This window comes from Eleutherodactylus coqui, chromosome 6 (genome assembly GCF_035609145.1).
Source record: "Eleutherodactylus coqui strain aEleCoq1 chromosome 6, aEleCoq1.hap1, whole genome shotgun sequence".
NCBI lineage: Eukaryota > Metazoa > Chordata > Amphibia > Anura > Eleutherodactylidae > Eleutherodactylus > Eleutherodactylus coqui.
The window spans coordinates 11406983-11431289 of record NC_089842.1 but is presented as its reverse complement, the minus strand read 5'-3'; the positions used below and the strand labels follow the sequence as shown (position 1 = coordinate 11431289).

Below are 24307 nucleotides of genomic sequence, written 5' to 3'. Positions count from 1 at the left end.
GATCCACTCACGCTGCGAGGTGTGCCTCTTGGGTAGGGGAAGGGGTTTAGATGTGTGGTCAAGCGTTAATTGCCGCAATCACAGCTAACTCTGATTGTAGCAGTTACCGGCATCAGAAACAGCGGGTAGCTGCTGGGTGTTGAGTGGACTCGGCTCCATACACACTTCACGACTGACTGCAGGGCGTTTATAGACATTTGCCGATCCTGGTTAAAGATTGTTGATGTTGTAAAACTGAGGCCAAAAGTGAGAATGTGTGGAAGGACGCTATCAGTTTGGGGGCTTGAGATATGATAAAACCATGTGCATCAATGTACTTCAAGGACTTTGCAGCTCTCTGCCTAGGGGCCTCTTAATGAAGTCGCCCCCTACATGCCAGTCTTATTGTGGTGGTTGTGCACAGTATTGACCCTTCTTGTGTTTTCCCCGCTAGGTCCACCTTCTGCACCACTCAATCTCATCTCCAGTGTAAACGGCACCACCGTAACCTTGGATTGGAACCCACCAAGGGACACAGGTGGGCGCAGAGATGTCACATACAATGTCATTTGCCGGCGCTGTGCTTGGGATGCAGGTCAGTGTGAGCCCTGCGGCGGAGGTGTTCGTTACACCCCCCAGCAGATGAGCCTTGCAAAGACCTCCCTTACAGTGGCAAATCTTCAGGCCCACATGAACTATACCTTCTGGGTGGAGGCCGTCAACGGGGTGTCCGAATTTAGCTTGGAGCAAAGGATGTTCTCCACAGTGAATATAACCACGAACCAGGCAGGTAGGACCCTCTGCAAAACCCGTGTGTTCTATAACTGGGGCCATGATGTTCTGCAGTATGACCAAAGTGTAATAATCATTATCATCATCATCATCACAGCTTGTCTACATACCAAGATGGCTTTATGCTGTTCCTCGTGCTGAACGTTTGTAGGGTGTTTGAAGTATATGCACCAATTCCCAATGTGAAGTGAAAGTATTCAAATAGGGAACATAAGAATAGTCAGTCGGCACCTCCAAAGAGACCTTCAGAAACATTAGTAAGGCATATCAGCGAAGGGTGAAGGCCAATACACTACTTACAATACACCAGCAGATTAATGAATGGAAGAGCAAAGGAGAGAACAAGAAGAATTCACTGAGGTGATCACATAACCACTCAAGAATCCAGAACTGGAGGTCATGATAGATCTCCAGAACACGAGCCTCAAAGTGTTTGTTATTGGCAACGATGGCAAAATCCTTATATAATGGGGGGAATGGGATTGTTCAGTATAAGGAGGGAAAGCAAAGTAATAGCATAGGAAAGGGAATCATAGAAGGGGAGTCATTGAGAGAGCGGTCACTAAGTGAGAGGAGTCATTGATGGAGATTAGGCAATAAGGAGTCATTGACAGAGAGCGGTCACTAAGTGTGAGGAGTCATTGATGGAGAGTAGGCAATAAGGAGTCATTGACAGAGAGCGGTCACTAAGTGTGAGGAGTCATTGATGGAGAGTAGGCAATAAGGAGTCATTGATATAGTGACGTCACTGAGGAAGAGGAGTCACTGCTAGAAAATAGTCATTGAGCAAGAGGAGTTATTGATGGAGAGTGGTTACCTGAGGAAGATAAGTCATTGTGGGACATTAGTCACTGAGGAGTCATTGTTGAAGAGTAGTCAGTAAGGCAGAGGTGTCATTGATATAGAAGAGTCGCTGAAGGAGAGGAGTTGGTAAGGGAAAGCAGTTCTTGAGGACTATGGAGATACATTGCTGAGGGAGAAGAGTCATTGATGAAAAGTAGTCATTTAGCAAAAGTGGTCATTGACATAGAGGGTTCGCTGAGGTTAATCATTAATGACAAGAAGTCATTGAATGAGAGTAATCACTGAGGGAGAGGAGCCATTGATAGAGAGTAGTCATTGACAGAGGAGACTCTGCTGAGGGAGAGAAGTCACTGAAGAAGAGGAATCACTCAGGGAGAGGAGTCGTTCTGATTGAGGAGGTATTGAAAGACAGTAGTCACTGATCGAGAGAGAGGAGTCATTGATATAGATAAGTCACTGAGGGAGAGAAGTCATCGATGGAGAGAAGTCACTGAGTGAGAAGAGTCATTGATGTAGAATAGTCATTGAAGGAGAAGGGTCATTAATAGAGAGGAGTCACGTAGGGAAAGGAGTAGTTGATGGGGAATAGTCTCTGAGGGATTGGAGTCATTGATATAGAGGAGTCACTGGGGGAGAGAGGTCATCGATGAAGAGGAGTTATGAGCGAGAAGAGTCATTGATGTAGAATAGTCACTGAAGGAGAGGAGTCATTGATGGAAAGGAGTCACTGAGAGAGAAGAGTCATTGATGTAGAATAGTGACAGAAAGAGAAGCTACGGAGGGAGAGGAGTCACTGATGGAGAAGAGTCATTGATGGAGGAGTCACGTAGGGAGAGGAGTCACTTAGGGAGAGGAGTCACATAGGGAGAGTAGTCATTGGTGGAGAGGAGTCACTAAGAGAAGAGTCATTGGTGGAGAAGAGTCATTGATGGAGAAGAGTCATTGATGGAGGAGTCACGTAGGGAGAGTAGTCATTGGTGGAGAGGAGTCACTAAGAGAGGAGTCATTGGTGGAGAAGAGTCATTGATGGAGAGGAGTCATTGATGGAGAGGAGTCATGGATGGGAAATAGTCTGAGGGAGAGGAGTCATTATCTGTTACGGTATTAGATTATGTAGACTGTAAGCCCTCGCAGGCAGTGTCCTCCTCCGGATCTGTTTGTCATTCATTTAGTCATGTTTATTGCTTTTCTTTTTGTACTTTTACCTTTTCTTATGTGCAGCGCCCTGGATGTAATGATTAATAATTCTCCGAGGTTAATGGGATGATGTGCTAAATTTGTTCACAAAGCAATGTATTTAGCAGAACCAGTCACTGACGAAATGATAGCAGCGTCTCCGTCATCTGTCAGCCCCTTCTCAGGTGGTGCTAATTCGTAAAGAGAAGACGGCGCAGAACAGCGTCACCCTGATATGGCAAGAACCTGACCAGCCCAACGGCATCATCTTGGAATACGAGATCAAGTACTTTGAGAAGGTGACTAATAGCTGTTACATTATATACCTCTGACTTTGATCAGGACATGGCGCCATTATTTATTCTTGTTCTTTTATTTGTTTTTGACTCTTAGGATAAAGAGATGCAGAGCTATTCCACCCTGAAATCTAAAGACACTCGAGCTATAGTGACCGGCCTGAAACCCTCCACCCGATATGTCTTCCAGGTCAGGGCCCGCACTTCCGCTGGCTGTGGGAGGTTTAGCCAAACGGTGGAGGTGGAGACTAGTAAAGCAAGTAAGTGACTGTATAGAGCGAGACATATAGTTGGAAACACTGAGTCATGGAGAATGGAAATGCAGGTTATATATAAAGGTAGAATAACCTTAGACTGATATGTGTTATCCACATATGACACTTCTCAAGCTCACACCTGTCCTGTACTAAACTCTTCCTCTCTGAGATACTGTAATATGCTGATATACCATTAATATGCTTTATGTCTGTCCTAAGCTCTGCCCATCTGTGATACTGTAGCATGCTGATATTTAAATATTACACTCCATATCTCTCCTGTACTGAGATTTGCCCCTCTGAAATACTGTCACTTGCTGATGTTTAGATATTATACATCATATCTTTCTTGTTCAGAGTTCTGCTCCTCTGAGATACAGTAACATGCTGATATATAGTTACCTATACTTCAGATATGTCCTGCCCTGAGCTTTGCCACTCCAAGATACTCTGAGATACTGCAGCATGCTGCTATATAGTCAATATACTTGATATCTGCCCTAAGCTCTGCCCCTCACAGATACTGTACCACGTTGATATAGTCATTATTAGTTATATCTGTATAGAACTCTGCTTCTCTGAGATACTGTAATGTGTTGCGCTATATTCACTGTACTTCATATCTGTTTTGAGCTCTGATACTCTGAGATACTGTAACACGCTGATATATAGTCAGTGTGGATGTCTATTTTGAGCTCTCCCACTTGAAGATATTGCAAAATGCTTTTATATATTTATTACACTTCATATCTGTCCTATCCTAAGTTGTGACCATCCAAGATACTGTAACGTGCTGATATAGATATAGTCATTATACTTGACATCTCTCTGTCCTGAGCTCTGCCCTTCTGGGATACTGTAACCTGCTGATACATAGTCATTATGCTTCATGATGATCCTGAGCTCTGCCTCTCTGAGATACTGTAACCTGCTGATACATAGTCATTATGCTTCATGATGATCCTGAGCTCTGCCCCTCTGATATACTGTAACCTGCTGATACATAGTCATTATACTTCATGATGATCCTGAGCTCTGCCCCTCTGAGCTACTGTAACCTGCTGATGCATAGTCATTATGCTTCATGATGATCCTGAGCTCTGCCCCTCTGAGATACTGTAACCTGCTGATACCTAGTCATTATGCTTCATGATGATCCTGAGCTCTGTCCCTCTGAGATACTGTAACCTGCTGCTATAAAGTCACTGTAGTTCATATCTGTTTTGAGCTGTTCCATACCGAGATACTATGACATGCTGATATATAGTTATTATAATTAACATCTCTTCTGTACTGGGCTCTGCCCCTCTACGTTACAGTAACATGCTAATATAGCCATTATATTTCACATCTGCACTGACCTCTGCCACTATAAGATACTGTGACATGCTGATGTATATATATATAGTCATTATACTTGATATCTCTCCTGTTCTGAGCTCTGCCCCTCTGAGAATCTGTAACATGCTGATATAGCCATTAGACTTCCTGTCTGTCCTGAGTTCTCCCTGTCTGAGATACTGCAACACACTGATATATAGTCACTATGCTTTATGTAAATTTTGAGCTCTCCCACACTAAGATAATGCAAAGTGTCGGTAAATAGCTAATATACTTCATATCTGTCCTTTCCTAAACTTTGACCCTCTAAGATACTGTAACCTGCTGATATATAGTCACCATACTTCATATCTATGCTGCACTGAGCTCTGCCTCTCTGAGATACTGTAACCTGCTGATACATAGTCATTATGCTTCATGATGATCCTGAGCTCTGCCTCTCTGAGATACTGTAACCTGCTGATATATAGTCATCATACTTCATATCTATGCTGCAATGAGCTCTGCCCCTCTGAGATACTGTAACCTGCTGATACATAGTCATTATGCTTCATGATGATCCTGAGCTCTGCCCCTCTGAGATACTGTAACCTGCTGATACATAGTCATTATGTTCATGATGATCTTGAGCTCTGCCCCTCTGAGATACTGTAACCTGCTGATACATAGTTATTATGCTTCATAATGATACTGAGCTCTGCCCATCTGAGATACTGTAACCTGCTGATACATAGTCATTATGCTTCATGATGATCTTGAGCTCTGCCCCTCTGAGATACTGTAACCTGCTGATACATAGTCATTATGCTTCATGATGATCCTGAGCTCTGCCCCTCTGAGATACTGTAACCTGCTGATACATAGTCATTATGCTTTATGATGATCCTGAGCTCTGCCCCTCTGAGATACTGTAACCTGCTGATACATAGTCATTATGCTTCATGATGATCCTGAGCTCTGCCCCTCTGAGATACTGTAACCTGCTGATACATAGTCATTATGCTTCATGATGATCCTGAGCTCTGCCCCTCTGAGATACTGTAACCTGCTGATACATAGTTATTATGCTTCATGATGATCCTGAGCTCTGCCCCTCTGAGATACTGTAACCTGCTGATACATAGTCATTATGCTTCATGATGATCCTGAGCTCTGCCCCTCTGAGATACTGTAACCTGCTGATACATAGTCATTATGCTTCATGATGATCCTGAGCTCTGCCCCTCTGAGATACTGTAACCTGCTGATACATAGTATTATGCTTCATGATGATCCTGAGCTCTGCCCCTCTGAGATACTGTAACCTGCTGATACATAGTCATTATGCTTCATGATGATCCTGAGCTCTGCCCCTCTGAGATACTGTAACCTGCTAATACATAGTCATTATGCTTCATGATGATCCTGAGCTCTGCCCCTCTGAGATACTGTAACCTGCTAATATATAGTCATCATACTTCATATCTATGCTGCACTGAGCTCTGCCCCTCTGAGATACTGTAACCTGCTGATACATAGTCATTATGCTTCATGATGATCCTGAGCTCTGCCCCTCTAAGATACTGTAACCTGCTGATACATAGTCATTATGCTTCATGAGGATCCTGAGCTCTGCCCCTCTGAGATACTGTAACCTGCTGATACATAGTCATTATGCTTCATGATGATCCTGAGCTCTGCCCCTCTGATATGCTGTAACCTGCTGATACATAGTCATTATGCTTCATGATGATCCTGAGCTCTGCCCCTCTGAGATACTGTAACCTGCTGATACATAGTCATTATGCTTCATGATGATCCTGAGCTTTGCCCCTCTGAGATACTGTAACCTGCTGATACATAGTTATTATGCTTCATGATGATACTGAGCTCTGCCCTCTGGGATACTGTAACCTGGGATACTGTATCCTGAGCTCTGCCCCTCTGAGATACTGTAACCTGCTGATACATAGTCATTATACTTCATGATGATCCTGAGCTCTGCCCTTCTTAGATATTGTATACAATGGGCAATCTGTATGTTCTGTAGCTGATATTGAAGTGTAGAAATATAGACCTAAAATGTAATTTATTTGCATTGTCATTATGTCTCAGCGGCCCTAAGATACGACACCATGACAATTGTTTGGATCTGCCTGACACTAATTACCGGACTCGTTGTTCTGCTCGCTGTGCTGATCTGCAAAAAGAGGTGAGATTATGAGGGAGCCGTTAATTGGTGACTCTTCCAAGCGCTCAGCCTCTATCTACCTGCTCTTCATTTATCACATATCTGAGCCCCTTTGAGTGTTGTCAGATCTGTCTCCTATCTTTGGGTGTTCCTCCATTCTGCAGACACTGCGGATACAGCAAGGCTTTCCAGGACTCTGACGAGGAGAAAATGCATTATCAGAATGGACAAAGTAAGTTGAAGTCAGCGGGAGGAGAAGATAAATCAGTTAATATCATTAGTTGCTTCGAACGCTGGAAGTTATTATCATGCTGAGGAATTAAAATCACAGAAGCAAGAGATGAAATAATGTATCTCAACTTCTGCTTTAATCTCCAGAACAAGCTAGAAAAATCCTTTGAAATTAAATTGACGCCAGTCTGTACTGTGATAATCACGGGGTTGAGTTTAACTAGAGGAGGAATTGGGACAATTAAAACTTTATTACAACTCCAGGTTTTCCGGGAGGAGGAGGAGGAGGAGGAGGAGGGGGGTGCACCATGGTGGTCGCTGGGGGGATTAGTTTACTCCATAATACTCACTGATTCCGTATGTTGGGTTATGTGAAGAGTAATGGGCTCTGATGTCTTTGGCTTACAGTCACCTTGGCAGAGTCTAAGCTCTACGTTGACCCACACACGTATGAGGATCCCTGCCAGGCCGTCCATGATTTTGCTCGGGAGATCGAGGCTTCCAGAATCAAGATTGAAAAGATCATCGGATCAGGTTTTTACAATTTCTGTTGTTTAATGAAAAGTTTTATCCTAACTCGTTGTGTGGTCTCCAGAGTCCATAATACCTCTTAAGCTCACCGATGCCTCTCTACACTCCGATGGTTGTGGATGCTTCTGTCCGTCTGTCTCTTTTGTCTGCTAGACCCACCTCTTAAAGGTTCAACATGTATACTCAGCTTTCCTATCCCCATCCAATCCAGATGCTTCCCTGCTTATTTACAGGGACCCTCTGGGCCTGGAGAAACAAAGATGGCTGCACCCGCTTCTCTGACTGTGCAATAGTATGCATCATTAATCTGAGACACTACATCTACGTTGATTGAGCAGTACTGGCCAGTCAGAGCAGCATGTAGTGTCTTAGACTACCACTATATGCTAATGCACAATGTGTATCAAGTAGTCAGAGCAACAGGGTGGCCAATTTCGGTTGTCCAGGCCTGGAGCGTCTCTTTCAGGCACTCTTCCCCACTGTAGGATGTCTGATCAATAAATTCTGTTTGATTCTGTGAAGGTGTTCCTGTTTGACTCTCAGTTTTGACCCTCTCCTGCTTACCCAACTTTCCCAAACTCCTTCTGTTCTGACCTTTAACTGTTTTCAAACTATGTCTTGCCTGATTCCCTACTGCCCTGATGCTCTACCTGATATAATTGTATAACTCTCTTTCCTAACCCTCAGTCTGTTATGCTGATTACGTCATTGTCTGTCCCTTGGGTACCTTTCTCTAGTCCCTCTGACCTACCTGGGTCAGCTGTCACTGCACTTAGAAAGCCACATGGGGGCACCCTGAAGTGAAGATCAGGTCCCTCAAAAAGGGGTTAAAAGGTGAGAACCAGGAGACCCTTTGAGTGATGATGCCTCTCCTTACCTACCCCTCCAAAAGGTTGTGGTTGTCAGCATCCTCAGTGGGTGCTGTGGGTGCTCAACCCACCTCTTACAGGGCCATCACGTGCAACTCAGCATTCCCATCCCCAGTCTATCTCAAGAGTAGCCCATAGTCAAATCAGTCAATGACACAATGGGTCCACATCTGCTTTGTGACGATATCCATGTGCCCTTCTCCTGCGGAGTGTGTCTATAGTGACAGACTTATATATGGCAGCTTTAGTCCTCTGCTCCTTCCCGGTATGTGAGACACACATTGCAACTCTTCTGGTCTTCCATGATCACAGTGTTGGGGCTTTGGTTGATTCCTTTCTGTGTTGCCCACGTCTCCTGCCCACTCGTTATACTATCGCACATCTTGACTCCCATTGTCTCCCTTGTCCCATGGTCTTCTCTCTGTATTTGTAGGGGAATTCGGAGAAGTTTGCTATGGTCGGTTGAAGCTACCAGGAAAACGTGAGATCCCAGTTGCCATCAAGACGTTAAAAGTGGGATATAACGAGAAGCAGAGACGAGATTTCCTCAGTGAAGCCAGCATCATGGCCCAGTTTGACCACCCAAATGTCATTCACTTGGAGGGTGTGGTGACCAGGAGTACGTACTGCAATGCTTTGCTATAGAAGAGAGCATGGCATGTGAGACTGAACACAAGAGGGGCATAACTACTGCCATAGCAGCCATAGTGTTTACCAGAGGGCACGTGTCTCAGAGGGTGAACCCCTCTACCACCCACGAGAATGTGGTTACTAAGTAGAGGAAGGCTATAAAAAAAGCTATACTCAACTCTTTTGCTCGCTCCCCCCCAGCACTCTTCTCCTGTTCTTCTTTCAATTAATGCAATTGCATGCTAAACGGCAGTGTCTGAGGCCAGGGATTGGCCGCAGCAGTCATGTGCCTCAGCATGTGACTCTGCAACCCAGAAGGAGGAAGGAACAAAACGCTGAGGCAGCGGTGGAGTGAAGGACATGACTATAGTGTTTGGGCTCTTTAACACAGTAACAGTATGTAAAGCCGGAAAGAGACACATGTCCATCCAGTTCAGCCTATTACCCCCAATGTTGATCCAGAGGAACCATAAAAGGGTGTTTTTACTAAGGGGATATTACTACTGATGGGGTCAGAAGAGAGGACAATATTACTGATGGGGAAATAAGGAGCATTATTACTGGTGGGGCAGAAAAGGGGACAAAATTACAGATGGGGCAGAAAAGGGGGCATTACTACTGATGAGGGCAGAAGAGGGGACATTACTACTGGTGTGCAAATAACAAGCATCATTACTGATGGGGGTAGAAGATAAGGAGGATTAAGGAGCATTATTACTGATGGGGCAGAAAAGGGGGCATTACTACTGATGGAAGCATAAGTGGGCATTATTACTGACGGTGGCAGAAAATGGGGCAATATTGCTGATGGGAACCCAAGGAAACATTACTATTGATGGGGGCAGAAAAAGCGGCATTATTACTGATGGAGGTATAGCAGGGTATTACTACTGTGTGGGGGTACAAAAGGGTCAGTCTTACCTACAGGGCAAAAGGGGGTGATATTACTGCGTGGGGGCAGAAAAGGCAGCATTATTACTGATAGAGATATGGAGCATTGTTACTGGGGGAGGGGGAGACATAAGGAGGTATTATTCCTGGGGGGGGGCATAAGGAGGTATTATTACTGGGAGCATAAGGAGGTATTATTACTGGGGGGGAGACATAAGGAGGTATTATTACTGGGGAGAGACATAAGGAGGTATTATTATTGGGGGGGAGACATAAGGAGGTATTATTATTGGGGGGGAGATATAAGGAGGTATTATTACTGGGGAGAGACATAAGGAGGTATTATTACTGGGGGGGAGGCATAAGGAGGTATTATTACTGGGGGGGAGGAATAAGGAGGTATTATTACTGGGGAGAGACATAAGGAGGTATTATTACTGGGGGAGAGACATAAGGAGGTATTATTACTGGGGGGGGGGGGAGGCATAAGGAGGTATTATTACTGGGGGGGGGGGAGGCATAAGGAGGTATTATTACTGGGGGGGGACATAAGGAGGTATTATTACTGGGGGGGAGAGACATAAGGAGGTATTATTACTGGGGAAAGACATAAGGAGGTATTATTATTGGGGGGGAGACATAAGGAGGTATTATTATTGGGGGGGAGATATAAGGAGGTATTATTATTGGGGGGGAGACATAAGGAGGTATTATTATTGGGGGGGAGATATAAGGAGGTATTATTACTGGGGAGAGACATAAGGAGGTATTATTACTGGGGGGGAGGCATAAGGAGGTATTATTACTGGGGGGGAGGCATAAGGAGGTATTATTACTGGGGAGAGACATAAGGAGGTATTATTACTGGGGGAGAGACATAAGGAGGTATTATTACTGGGGGGGAGACATAAGGAGGTATTATTACTGGGGGGAGGCATAAGGAGGTATTATTACTGGGGGGAGGCATAAGGAGGTATTATTACTGGGGAGAGACATAAGGAGGTATTATTACTGGGGGGGAGACATAAGGAGGTATTATTACTGGGGGGGAGACATAAGGAGGTATTATTACTGGGGGGGAGGCATAAGGAGGTATTATTACTGGGGGGGAGGCATAAGGAGGTATTATTACTGGGGGGGAGGCATAAGGAGGTATTATTACTGGGGGGGAGACATAAGGAGGTATTATTACTGGGGGGGAGACATAAGGAGGTATTATTACTGGGGGGAGACATAAGGAGGTATTACTGGGGGGCATATTACTGTGTGCACGCTGAAGGCTGTTATCTGATTGGCTGCTGTACGCTTGTCTCTGTGTTGGTTTTAGGCTGTAGTCGCCGATGTGACTGTATGCATCTTTTGGATAAGCCTTATGTTCTGTGCATGATGTAAAATTGGGTTAGAATTCACTAAATTATTTATGCAGAAAGTGTTGTTAGAAGTTATAGTGATGTTTCCTGCATAAATATCAAGTTTTAACCCCACGTATGCCTGCATATTGATAATTTCATTGACTTTGCATCTTCCTCCTTGACTAAAATTACTCCCCATAAATACCTGGAAGGGGATTGTTACTCTTCTTGTAAATATGTAGTGCCGACCTCTTCAGCTACCCCCCCCCCCCCTATACGACGCACGGGGGCGATGCACTTCAGTTCTTGCATTGGACCATATGTTCACAATTTTATTGTGTTTTACAGGCAAATTAACGATGATTGTAACGGAATACATGGAGAATGGTTCTCTGGACGCATACCTCAGGGTACGTAGTAAGAACAGAGCAGATTAATATTTTACATTTACACCTCATCAAGTCTGGGTTAGTGAGGAGTCCCTGTGTGTCTGGGCCTTGTTCTGCCAAAGGAAAGGTTTAAAGGGTTGTCCAGCTTTAGACTATTGATGGCCATCAATAGTAGATCGGCAGCAGTCCGTTGTCCAGGATCCCCGCCGGTCAACTGTTTGGTGGGCTGCTGCAGGAAGCAGACAGCTCTGTTCCCATTACGGTGGCAAGGCTAGGTTTTACACGAAAAGTTCCCATTGACGTGAATGGCAACTTTGCCTGCAGTACCAAACTGGTCCACTGGAGTGAAAAAGGAGCTGTCTGCTTCCTGCAGAAATCTGCTCAGCCCAGCGAAGAGCTGATCAGGAGGGGTCCTGGACAGCGGACTCTTGATCTAATCAGGATAGGCCACCAATAGTTGATCAACGAGGTTGGGCCACTCAGGATCCCCAGACTTTGTCATCAGTGGTCAGAGCAGGAAGTGACAGCATCGGCTTCACTCCCATTGAAATCAGTGGCAGTGCTGCATTTCTGTTACACTTCCTGCTCCTCTTATGGTCAGGACCGGACATCCATTGCTGACCATAAGAGGAGCAGGAACATTAATAGAAGCACGGCTCTCCCATTGACTTTAATCGGAGTGAAGCCTGTGCTTTCACTTCCTGCCCTGACCACTGATGACAAAGTCTGGCCCCACTGCACTGACAGTGGGCCATACGATCAGCTGATGGATGGGAATCCCGAGGAGCCCATCTCCATCAATCAACTACTGATGGCCGACTTATCCAGAGAATACGTCATTAGTTATAAAAGGCCGGAATACCCCTTTAAGCTCCAGAACGAGGCATTGGACGTGTTCTGGAGCCTAGTGTCCCGGCTGCGTATACACAGTAGAGGGGATGGATTATCATGGAGACCCTGATATGTGAGGACTGTAACACCTATGTTTATTCCAGAGCCGTGATGGCCACTTCACTATAATCCAGCTGGTCGGCTTGTTAAGGGGAATTGCCTCTGGAATGAAGTACCTCTCTGACTTGGGCTACGTTCACCGGGACCTAGCCGCTCGGAACATCCTGGTAAACAGCAACCTGGTGTGTAAAGTGTCAGACTTTGGTTTGTCTCGGATCTTGGAGGACGACCCCGATGCCGCATACACAACGACGGTGAGATACCGGCATGGCCGGCTGAGAGTCTTTCGGAAGTAGTTTCTCTCCGAGTCTTTAGGACGCGTCTTTCACATCACACATGGATTGGGTGGTTTTTATGTATTCTTTATATTGATTAGCATGGAGTACTACACTTTGTGGAGGATACATTGAGATGCTGTTAGATACTGGACAGAGGGTGAACCGAAATCTCCCAAATGTAGTGAGTAAACCTCTTGAATCTGTGGCCTGAGGTCTGGGTTATATTGCCTTTAATGCCCGTTTATGGAATGTGTTATGTGCTGCTCTGGCCACCTTGTTATCTGGTCATGTTGTTTTTTGCTCCTATTGTTCTTGGGTCATTGTTATCATCTGGTCCCATTGTTATTGGGTTTTATTGTTCATTGCTCACATTGTACACTAGTCCTATTCTCCTCTGTTCAGCTCACCTTGTAATCAATTCACATTGTTGTCCGGCCCTATTGTTATCCATTTGCCTTGTTCTCTGGTCCCATTGTCTTCTGCTCCATAGTTTTTGGTCTTGTGTTCTGTGATCTGATCCATTGTTGTCCGGTCCAATTGTTAACTAGACACATTATTTTCTGTTCACTTTGTTCTCTTGTTGTTCTCTGTTTACATTGTTATCTGATCCTATTGTTACCTGGTTTCATTGTTCTATATTCACATTGTTTTCTACTCATACTGTTACTTACTGACTTTGTTCTCGGATTAGTCTCTTCACACTGGTGTCAGGTTCGTTCTTCTCTGGTCATACTGTTCTTTGGTCACATTGTTCTCTGCTTCCATTGTTCTTTGATCATAGAGTTCTCTTGTCACATGGTTGAAGACAAGGCAGTAGGGAATAAGGATAATAACTAGAGAAAGTTAGAAAGAAGAGATCTCCATAGGACTGTTGCTTCATAATATTTGTGTCAAGTTATGCACCTTGTAATATATTTTCCGGGATGCTTTATGTTTGGGCTGCGGCCACCAACTTCCCTCCGTTCCTCCCTTTAACGGTTGCGGTGCTTCTGTCACCTCTGCATTCTCTGTCACAAGGCATCCCACCCAAGGAGTGTACATACACTTGGCCAGCCTCTTAAAGGGCCAGCATGTGCACCCCCCTTTTCTTGTCCCAAGCCAACCTTGATAGGTCCTGCTTTATTAAATATTCCCTCTTCCACTGGAGGGCGCCTGTGCAATTAGTTTCCTAGTGTGCAAAGGGGGTATAGAATTCCGACTCTTCTTGTTTTGATCCATGCCTTTTCCTCTCAGCTTTCTGTCTTCTCCCACTCCTGACCTCGGCTAGTTAATTGACCACACTTACTCTGCTGCCTGCCCAGACCCTTGGTCTGTCTCACTGCTGTGAAAGAATTTCCCCTGGCCTGACCTCTACTCTGTTCTATGACTATGTCTCAGTCTACACTCTTTGATACTGTGTTACAAAGACATTTCCTAGTTTGCATCAGCAGCCTTATATCCAAGACTACTTCTGGGGTAATGGTCCAGGATCCTCCACAGTGAAGACCAATCTGGTTTGTGGGGTTGAAAGTTGAAAACCGGGAACCATAGATGCAGCCCCCACATCTAGCCCTAAGCCAAATCGGTTTTGTCACACGGCGGATCCACATCCGCTGCAACAACATGTCTGAAGTACATTGGGACACGTACAGCGTACATACACTGCAATGTTATTAGGCTCACATAAAATATGACGCTACAACTAATCTGCCTTTCTAGGGAGGAAAAATCCCCATCCGTTGGACGGCACCAGAGGCAATCACCTACCGGAAATTCTCCTCTGCCAGCGATGTGTGGAGTTACGGCATTGTGATGTGGGAGGTCTTGGCTTACGGAGAAAGACCCTACTGGAACATGACCAATCGAGATGTATGTATCTCCCTCCAGTTCTTCTGGAAATGACCACCACAGTCTGGTTCCTTAGAGACTTTGTAGTCAGTACTGGAAGCAATGGCATTTGATGCAGACAGGAGGGCATTAAGTGGGGCAGAAGTGGAGGCATATTGAAAATGGCTGCAGTCATGTGATTCGTCAGATTGCATCTGTCTTATCGGTGGCATGGAAGGTGTAGGAGCCAGACAGTGAAGAGCCCTTCCATTACACTCTGGGATATTGGTAGGCAATACTAAGATGCTAGAGGAGTTATCCAGCTGTTTTTATTCATTTTAGGTGATAAATTCGGTTGAAGAAGGGTACCGCTTACCTGCCCCCATGGGCTGCCCAACAGCATTACACCAACTTATGCTGGACTGCTGGCAAAGGGACCGCAATGAGAGGCCAAGGTTTACCCTAATTGTCAGTATTCTGGACAAACTTATCCGTAACCCGGAGCACCTGAAGCTGAGCGCCACTGTCAACAGGTACGGTGGACACCAACGTCAATAGTACTTGAAGCCAGAGAAGCCGCTTCTTCATGTAGGACACCGTTATTTCTGACACCTCATGCACCTATAGCTCATTTGTCATTGGCATGCTAAGAAAAGTCCCCAACCCTCTTCCCTAATGAGCCATACATGAGGCTTCCATTGTAACCAGTAACTCTTCCATCAGAAAACAACCAGTTGTTGAAATCAAGTTTTTATGTCAAAAGTAGTTTTCATACATTCTTGTTGATGCTTTTTGTAATGTTGATGGAGCATCTCAGCTCCTCCTCCCCTTCCCTGCACTGTGTCCTTTGTACATGGCCCAGAGCATGCTCACTACACTCTCCCATAGAAGTCAATAGGACATGTCACAGAGCATACTCCTACTACTCTTCAATAAAAGTCAATGTGATAGCACAGCTCAGTTCCTACTCCACCATCCTGCACATAGACTTCTGTACATGGCCCAGAGCATGCTCACTACACTCTCCCATAGAAGCCAATAGGACATGTCACAGAGCATACTCCTACTACTCTTCAATAAAAGTCAATGTGAAAGCACAGCTCAGTTCCTCCTCCTCCATCCTGCACATAGACTTCTGTACATGGCCCAGAGCATGCTCACTACACTCTCTCATAGAAGTCAGATGGTGATGAGACCACTCAGCTCCTCTCTTTCCTGAACAGTCTCCTCTGTACAGAGCACTGAGTATGCTCAGTACAGTTTCCATTAGAAGTCAATAGGTCATGGAGACAGCTCAAGATCTGTCCCATTCCTTCACATCCTGTCACAGAGCATGCTTCCAGTACTCTTCAATAGAAGTCAATAGGTGATGGGACAGTTCGTTTTCTCCTCCTCCATCCTGCACATTGACTTCTGTACATGTCACAGAGCATGCTCACTACACTCTGCCTTAGAAGTCAGTTGGTTATGGTGACAGCTCACCATCTCTTCCCTTCCTGCACATCATGTCGTAGAGCATGCTCCCAACACCCTCCAATAGAAGTCAGTTGGTGATGAGACCACTCGGCTCCTCTCTTCCCTACACAGTGACCTCTGTACAGGGCACATATTATACTCAGTACAGTCTCCATTAGAAGTCAGTAAGTCATGGAGACAGCTCAGCATCTGTTCCCTTTCTGCACGTAGTATCACAGAACAGGCTTGCAGCTTTCTTAGAAGTCGGTTAGTCATGGGGACAGCTCAACATCTTTTCCTTCCCGTTCATCATGTCACAGAGCATGCTTCCAACACTCTCCAATCGAAGTCAGTATATGATGGGGCAGTTCAGGTCTTTCTACTCTTTCTTGCACATTGACTTCTGTACATGGCACAGAGCATGAGTCAATAGTTTATGGGGACAGTTTAGATCCTCTCCCCTCCCTGCATATCATATCAAAGAGCATGCTCACAGCAGTCTTCTTTAGAATTCAATAAGTAATGGGACAGTGCAGCCCCTCCTCACCCCTCCCAGTATATTATGTGACCGAGCATGCTGCCAACACTCTTCTGTAGAAGTCAGTACGTGATGTGACAGCTCAGTTCCTCCTCCACCCTGTAAATGGCACCAAGCATGCACCCTACGCTCTTCCATACAAGTCAACAGGTCATGTGGACAGTTCAGATCCTCTTCCTTCCCTGTACATCATGTCACAGAGCATGCTTGCTAGAATCTCCAATAGAAGTCAATGTTCATGTGCTTATCCTTGTGGATTGAACTGAAAGTACCTCCAAGGTACAAGTGACCACTGTCCTCCTTCTAGAATCACCCACCCCAGACTGGACAGGGGAGTGTTTGATTTTGCCAACTGCGCCACAGTGGATGACTGGCTGGACTCCATCAAGTTGGGGCAATACAAGGACAACTTTTTGATGGGTGGATACCGCTCACTAGGAATGGTCATGAGGATGAATATAGAGTAAGTACAAGGATACAGTAACACACAGAGGGGTTATGCTAATATCCAGCGGGGGTTTATCATGGGGAATGTCTTATTAGATCCTGATGAAGTCATGGGCTTGGACAAATACCTGAATTTTTTGTGACTTGAAGAACTGCGGTTTCTCTTGGTATTCTGTCCACAAAGTCTCATTTATCAGGTGATATCTCATAGGATGTTACTAACTCCGGAACTCTTTCTCCACAGTGACATCAGGAGGCTGGGTATCTCATTAATAGGGCATCAAAAGAAGATCTTAACGAGCATTCAGATCATGAGGGCTCATCTCATCAACACATTAGGACCTAGAATGCACTTGTGATGAAGCCCACCAGAGGGGACTGACTGCGAAGAAGCCACAAGATAGGGGGGCTGAACATGGAGACAGGGCCCTCTGCTTGAGACTGGGTCCCTCTGCAGAGGTCCAGGCATGGAACAGAACAAGTGTAGGAGCAGGCTTTTTCTATGGACTCATTCCAGACATCTTGTTTTGGGTTCCCCGTGTGCCGTGTTTACATAGATATCTTAGTGCTGCAGTCTTATTATAGCAATAGTAGAGTGTAATATATACAGGGTGCTTTCCGAATACAGGGTAGAACTGGGCCTCGTACCTCACTGGTGTGCGTGGCTCTGATAGCTCCAATGGACACTTCTGGGCGTCACAAATGATGTCACATTCTGGTTGTTACTCAAAACTTCTGCTCTATATTCAAATCCACAGATCAAAATATTGCTTCAGGTAAAAATGAAGATGAAGATCTTCTGCTGGGTCATCACACGACCTTAGGGTTGCCACCTCCGCCACAAAATAATACCAGCCAAGATAAAAGGGGGTGTGGTTTGGGGATGTGGCTAGGGCCATGGGGATGTGGTTAGGGCCATGACGTATCACAACTTATGTTTTTACTTTCATTTTTTTAGTGCAGACAACTAGTAATAGTGCCCCTAGTGGTGGCCCCAATAGTAACAGCACCTGCAGTAGTGGCCCCATTAGGAATAGTGCCCCAATTTATGGCCCCTATAGTAACAGTAGCGCAGTAGTAATAGTGCCCCCAGTAGTGTCCCCAATAGTAACAGTGTACTAGGTAGTTGCCTCTATAGCAATTGTGCCCCCCAGTAGTGGTCCCAATAGTAACAGTCACGCAGTAGTAATAGTGCTCCAATGGTAATAGTGCCCCCAGTAGTGTCCGCAATAGCAATTGTGCCCCCTGTAGTGGCCCCAATAGAAATAGTGCCCTCAGTTGTATTTGTGGCCCCAGTAGTAATAGTGCCTCCAGTCACAGCCACAATAGTAACAGTGTCCTCATTAGTGGCCCCGAGGAGTGGACACAATAGTAACAGTGCCCCCTGTACTGGCCCAAATAGCAATAAGGACCCCTCTTTGTGCCCTCCTCATTCTGCTGGCCCACACTATCAAGTATTTCACTCAGTCTCTTTCTAGCTCCCATTGGATGGCCACTATTGTAATCAGAGACTCTGACCGCTGACCTCCCCTCCCAGCATCTGCAATGCGTACAAGACAGGACGTGTAGGAACGCAGACGCTAGGGGTAGCAGAGGTCAGGGATCAGAGTCTGTGATTACAGCAACAGCCACCAGATGGGAGCTAGAGAGAGACTGAGTGAAATACTTGATGGTGTGATGTCGCTGCCCTGCCCCTTCCCCCTAGTGCTACTCAGCTGACAATTATTTTTTATTGGCCATTATATGACCAGTAAAGAATAAATACTGGCATCAGCTTTTATACTTAATTACCAAGCGGTCTGGTGAGTTACTGGCCAGGTGGCAACCCTACACAACCTTAATCGACACTGACCATGGTCTGAATGTCTATGATGAAATAGTGAGGTAAGTGACCAAAGTGCCCATAAAAAGATCTGCGTATTGTATAGTAAGTGGTCTTCACATTGCATTCATAGAAGGAGCCATAGAGAGGCCTCCACATGTAGGAATACCGGCTCTCTTGTTCCTCCTGGGCGGGGCTTCACAATACAATAATTCTCCAGCCCTCTAGGGGAGGATGGAGTTCGTGAATTTATATGTGCAATTGATTCCTTCCTTCAGATGTTGGAGTTTATCACTGATAGAATTGCACATTTTCTACAGAGATTTTGACAACTGCTTGATCATTCTTTGGAAGTGGGGACTTTTATCAATCTTTGGGACATGCTGTGATTGGAGCCCAGAAAAAATTCTTGACTAGTGACCATAGAGAGATCTTTATATTTTGACCAGAATGTGGGAGGTGCAGTACTGTTGGCGTGAGTAGAGAGGTCTTCACATGGTGATAGGGGTCCCTTCATATTGGGGCTATGAGGGGGAGTGTTTCTTGAGACATAGTGACTGTACCGTGGGATACGTTGGGGTTTTATAGATGCTGTTCTTGTACTTCTGATGGCATTATTGCACTTTAATCCACATATAGTTGTACTTAAATGCTGTGTATAGTAAGGGCACCATAAGCAGGAGCTGGAATATAGAGCAATATGTACTAGAGGCAAGCGTGCAATACAAGTCTATGTATAACCCCAATCCCTAAAGGGTGGGACACTCTGTAAAATGTCAATAATTGGAAAGTTTAAAAAACGCAATGATTTGGAAATCGCATCTAATCATATTTTCTTCCCAAGAGAACATGGAACATATCAGAAGGGGGAGGGGAAGTTTTTCCATTTATTTAAAAGAATTAACTCTTTTAGAAATTGATGGCAGCAACACATCTCACAAAAGGTGGGCAGGGCCGTGTCTACCATTGTGTAGCACCGCCTCTTCGTCTTACAACAGGCTGTAAACGTCTGGGAGGTGAGGAGACCAACTGCTGGAGCTTCAGGAGAGGAATCTTGTCCCACTCTTGTCTGATGTAGGATTCTCGCTGCTCAACAGTTCTGGGTCTTCTCTGCCGGATTTGCATTTCCTAATCTGCCATATGTTCTCTACTGGTGGAAGGTCCGGACTGCAGGCGGCCGGTTCTCCACCCGGGCTCTGTGCAGCCATGCTGTTGTGATGGATGCGGTATGTGGTTTAGCATTGTCTAGATGGAGCAGATGTTGTTCTACAGCCTCTATATACTGCTCAGCATTGGTAGTGCCTTTCAGGATATGTGCGCTGTCCATGCCATAGGCACTAATGTTATCCCATACCATCAGAGATGCAGACTTTTGAACTGTGAGCTGATAGCAAGCTGGATGGTCTGTCTCCTCTTGAGTCTGCAGGACACGATATCCCAAAAATTATTTCAAACTTTGATTCCCCTGACCACAGAACAGTTTTCCATTTTTTTTAGTCCATTGTAAATGAGCTTTGGCCCAGAGAAGATGCCGACGTTTCTGGATTGCGTTGATATTTGGCCTCTTTTTTGCATGATACAACTTTAACTTCCATCTGTGGATTGAACGGTGAATCGTGTTCACAGACAATGATTTCTGGAAGTATTCCTAAGCCCATGCGGTGATCTGCTCTACAGAATCATGCTTGTTTAAATGCAGCGCCGGCTGAGGGCCCCGTGGATCTCGAGCATCCAGTATTTACCGTCGGCCTTGTCCTTTGTGCACATGAGGTTTTCCAGATTCTCTGAATCTTCTGATATTTACTGTAGATTGTGAGATATTTAAAGTCTTTGCAATTTTACGTTGAGGAACTTTTTTCTGAAATTGTTCCACAGTTTTTAGATGCATCTTGGTGACCTCAGACCATTTTTGCCTCTGAGAGACTCGGCCTCTCTAACCTCCTCTTTTTTACACAGTCATGTGACTTACTAGAAAGTTGACCCTCCAGCTGTTGTTCATTAGTGCCACTTACGTTTCCAGCCTTTTGTTACCCCCGCCACAACTTTTGTGAGATGTGTTGCTGCCATAAATTTCTAAATGGGTTTTTTTTAATGAAGTGGAACAATGTCTCCCTTTCCCCTTGTCATATGTTCTATGTGCTACTGTGACTAAATTTGAATATATGATACTTCCAAATCACTGCATTCTTTTTTTCTTAACATTTATTTACATTTTACACAGCGTCCCAACTTTTGGGGAATTGAGGTTGCAGATGTAATAGTAACATTTTCATCTCTAGATGAGGATAATGGAAGCTTTGAGTCATTTTATTCTGATGACTATTTTCGCACTCTTAGAAGACATATCCAGGGTCTCCCGAGGCTTGTAGACGTCATAGGAGGGGGACTTGATGGATGACTCATATAGGTTGCATTCCGGATGATGAAAACTTGATAATTTGGTCACTCGATATTAGTAATGACCGTGACCTGCTCATTAGGTAAAGAAATACGCTGATTAATTGTGAAAGGAACGAGCTGACGCAATCAATACCCATGAAATGCAGAGAAAGCTTCATTAGTCTCTACTTCCAATGTAGAGCAGCTGATGCGTTGCGGCCCGAGACTCAGAGGAGTCTCTCACATTAGAGACGACAAACTCCATTCAGGTAAAGGATGAGCAAATTTCAGACAATCACTTTTCTCTAAATTCACAGGTTAAACGTAATCATAAGTAGCCTCCAGATGACTGGGAGATGAGGCCGGGGTGGTGTGGCCCCCCGTCTTCCCTGTACATCTCTGCTGAGGGCACAACAAGAGGGGATTATTCATGCTGTTGAAACGCACAAAGCTGAGCGGAGTCTCCATTTATTTCTCCACACCAAAGCTGCTGCTGCCGGATGGATAGATGGTGGGAACACAATGGCCTCATGCTGCGAGGCACCTAATACTACCGGAATACACGGGTCTCATGCACCTCGGACACACACCATCTCCGCAGAGTAACAATCATGTGACCGAAGGTGAACTAGTATAAACTGCTGGATACTTCCAACAAGGACTCTTCCGAGGCAACGGGCACACAATGACTCAATTCTCAGTGTTTCCTTATCAATGTTGTGTTGATTTGTAAACCCGGTCCCGTTCTCTGACGTGTTTCACCCTATTATCATGCTGCTACCAAGAATGGGGAACATTAAAAGGGAAAGTTTAGCAACATTCTGGTAGAGTAGATGCCAGAACGACAAGAGGAGAAGGTCTGTGGGTTCCCGGTCTTCAGTCAACGCACATGGAGGACCTCTGGTGTCCTCAGTCCTGGAGGGTATTTTCTTCAGTCTTCACCTTGAAAGCTTATCTGGGCAGTTTGGTAAATAGGGGGTTAAATATTAACAGGAGAGGAGCTGGCAGAGCGTGTGATCAGTGGAGCCCGGTATTACAGATGTGCTTTTGTCTGGGAGGTTTCTGGCACTGGTGATGGACTCACCCGCCAACTCGGAGGCTGCAGACAGCTCACGGGATTCAGACCTGGTGTCCGCGCACATATATGTGGCTGCTGGGATTCAGCCTCCTGCTGTTTATTTTGGGTCTGAATAGATTTATTTTCAAGGATTTAATACAATTTTAACAATTCATTCTCAAGTATAAAAAAAACTGAAATGTTTGTAAACTGAAAGGGGCATCAACTGGATTCATCTGCCGAAGACCGGGGCCAAAACAACGTCAAGAAAGCCTTCTATTTGTGAACCACCCTTCATTATGGTGCCTCCTCGCTGGAGATTATAGTCCGGTCATGCAGTGATTTAATAAAAATGTTTGGTACCATCTTAGCCGGTAGAGTAAAAAGTAAAACCAAGGAATCTTGTAGATGTGATACTTTTACATGTCTAACAAAAGCGATGATGTTACAGGAAGCTTTCCAACCTACTTCGGGTCCTTCCTCGGGCCTCCAACAAGACACATCCAGATCTATGCTGCAGCCTGAGGAAGGACCTGAAGTAGGTTGGAAAGCTCGCTGTACATCAATTCTTTTGTTAGACATTAAAAGTATCACATCTACAAGATTACTTGGTTTAACCCTTTACAGTAAATGCACTAGCAATAACGCCCAGTATGCGATACAATTACCCCCGGGCGCCAGAAAATGGTTCTGTCATTTGTATCATTTTTCATGAAACATTAGAATCCAGTTCTGTGTTACCTCACAGCTTTTATGGTCTATTTTGTGGATTTTTTTTGTTTTTTTGCTTTGTATGCCATTTAACTTTTTGAGTTTTATGACTTCTCATTTCTTTGGGGGAGGGGGAGCAATTGTTTCTTAGAATGCATCGATTACATATAACTGCTTACAAATCAGATATTCATGTTGAAAGATTTCCTTGTAGAGAATGTTAACTCCGGTCTAAGGACAATTCAGACTTTTACATCTTCAAAGTCTAGCTTTTAGGGGGGGGGCAACTATTCACATAACCTTCAGGGGGAACATACTTTTGGGCAGCACACATACTTTTCTGGGAGCACACATAATTGTTTGGGGGAGTTGACGTACTTATCAGGGCGCACGCACACGTCGGCTGAGAGCGGAGTATCTACTTTTTAGTCCAGTGCACATACTATTCTTTGGGGTAGCTTACACACTTTTTGAGGGGCTTATAATTCTAGTATTAGTATTTTTTTTAGGGAGGGTCATACATTTTTTGCAGGTACACATGCTTTTTAAGAGTGTGCACACACCTTTTGATCAACCACACATACTTTTTGGAAAGGTCACACATTTATTTAGGGAGTAGACATACAGTTTTTTTTTTTGGGGGGGGGGGGGGGGTTGGAGGGGGGGGGGGCACATACTTTTTGCAGGGATGCACATAGCATTTGCAGCTCACATACTTTTTCAGGAAGTGTACATTCTTCTTGGGGGGCACACATACTTTTCAGAGAGCGCACATAATTTTTGGGGGGGTGCACGTACAGTTCAGAGGGCGCATACATTGGCTCAGATTAGGTACATATTTTTAGGCAAGTGCACATAGTTTTTCATTTGGCACACATACATTTTTTGGAGAATGGTACACACTGTTTGAGGGGGCACATTTTTTAAGTATCACTAGGCACACTTTTTTTTTTTAGTGAGGGGCGCACATGCTTTTCAGAGAGGCAAACATACTATTTGAAAAGGGTGCATAGTTTTTCGGGAGCAGACATACATTTTTTTGAGGGGTTGCATTTGTATTTTTGGGATACAAACTTTTTGGGGCTCGCATATGTCTCTGGGGAGTGTGCACACTTTTTGGGAGGTGTATACTTTTCAGGGGGCGCACAAACTTTT

At 44.9% G+C, this 24307-nt stretch overlaps 1 protein-coding gene across 1 annotated transcript in view; it reads left to right on the top strand.

Moving 5' to 3' along the window:
* Positions 1–17584, top strand: part of EPHA8 (EPH receptor A8) — a 60006-nt gene extending 42422 nt beyond the window's left edge. Inside the window, exons 4-16 of the mRNA XM_066606009.1 lie at positions 434–769; positions 2926–3050; positions 3145–3307; positions 6740–6836; positions 6980–7047; positions 7455–7580; positions 8880–9065; positions 11668–11729; positions 12704–12913; positions 14636–14785; positions 15086–15276; positions 17044–17199; positions 17428–17584. Coding sequence (XP_066462106.1) covers positions 434–769; positions 2926–3050; positions 3145–3307; positions 6740–6836; positions 6980–7047; positions 7455–7580; positions 8880–9065; positions 11668–11729; positions 12704–12913; positions 14636–14785; positions 15086–15276; positions 17044–17199; positions 17428–17542 — 1985 coding nt within the window. The 3' untranslated portion in view covers positions 17543–17584. The remainder of the gene's footprint in view (positions 1–433; positions 770–2925; positions 3051–3144; positions 3308–6739; positions 6837–6979; positions 7048–7454; positions 7581–8879; positions 9066–11667; positions 11730–12703; positions 12914–14635; positions 14786–15085; positions 15277–17043; positions 17200–17427) is intronic.
* The last annotated feature ends 6723 nt before the right edge of the window (positions 17585–24307 follow it).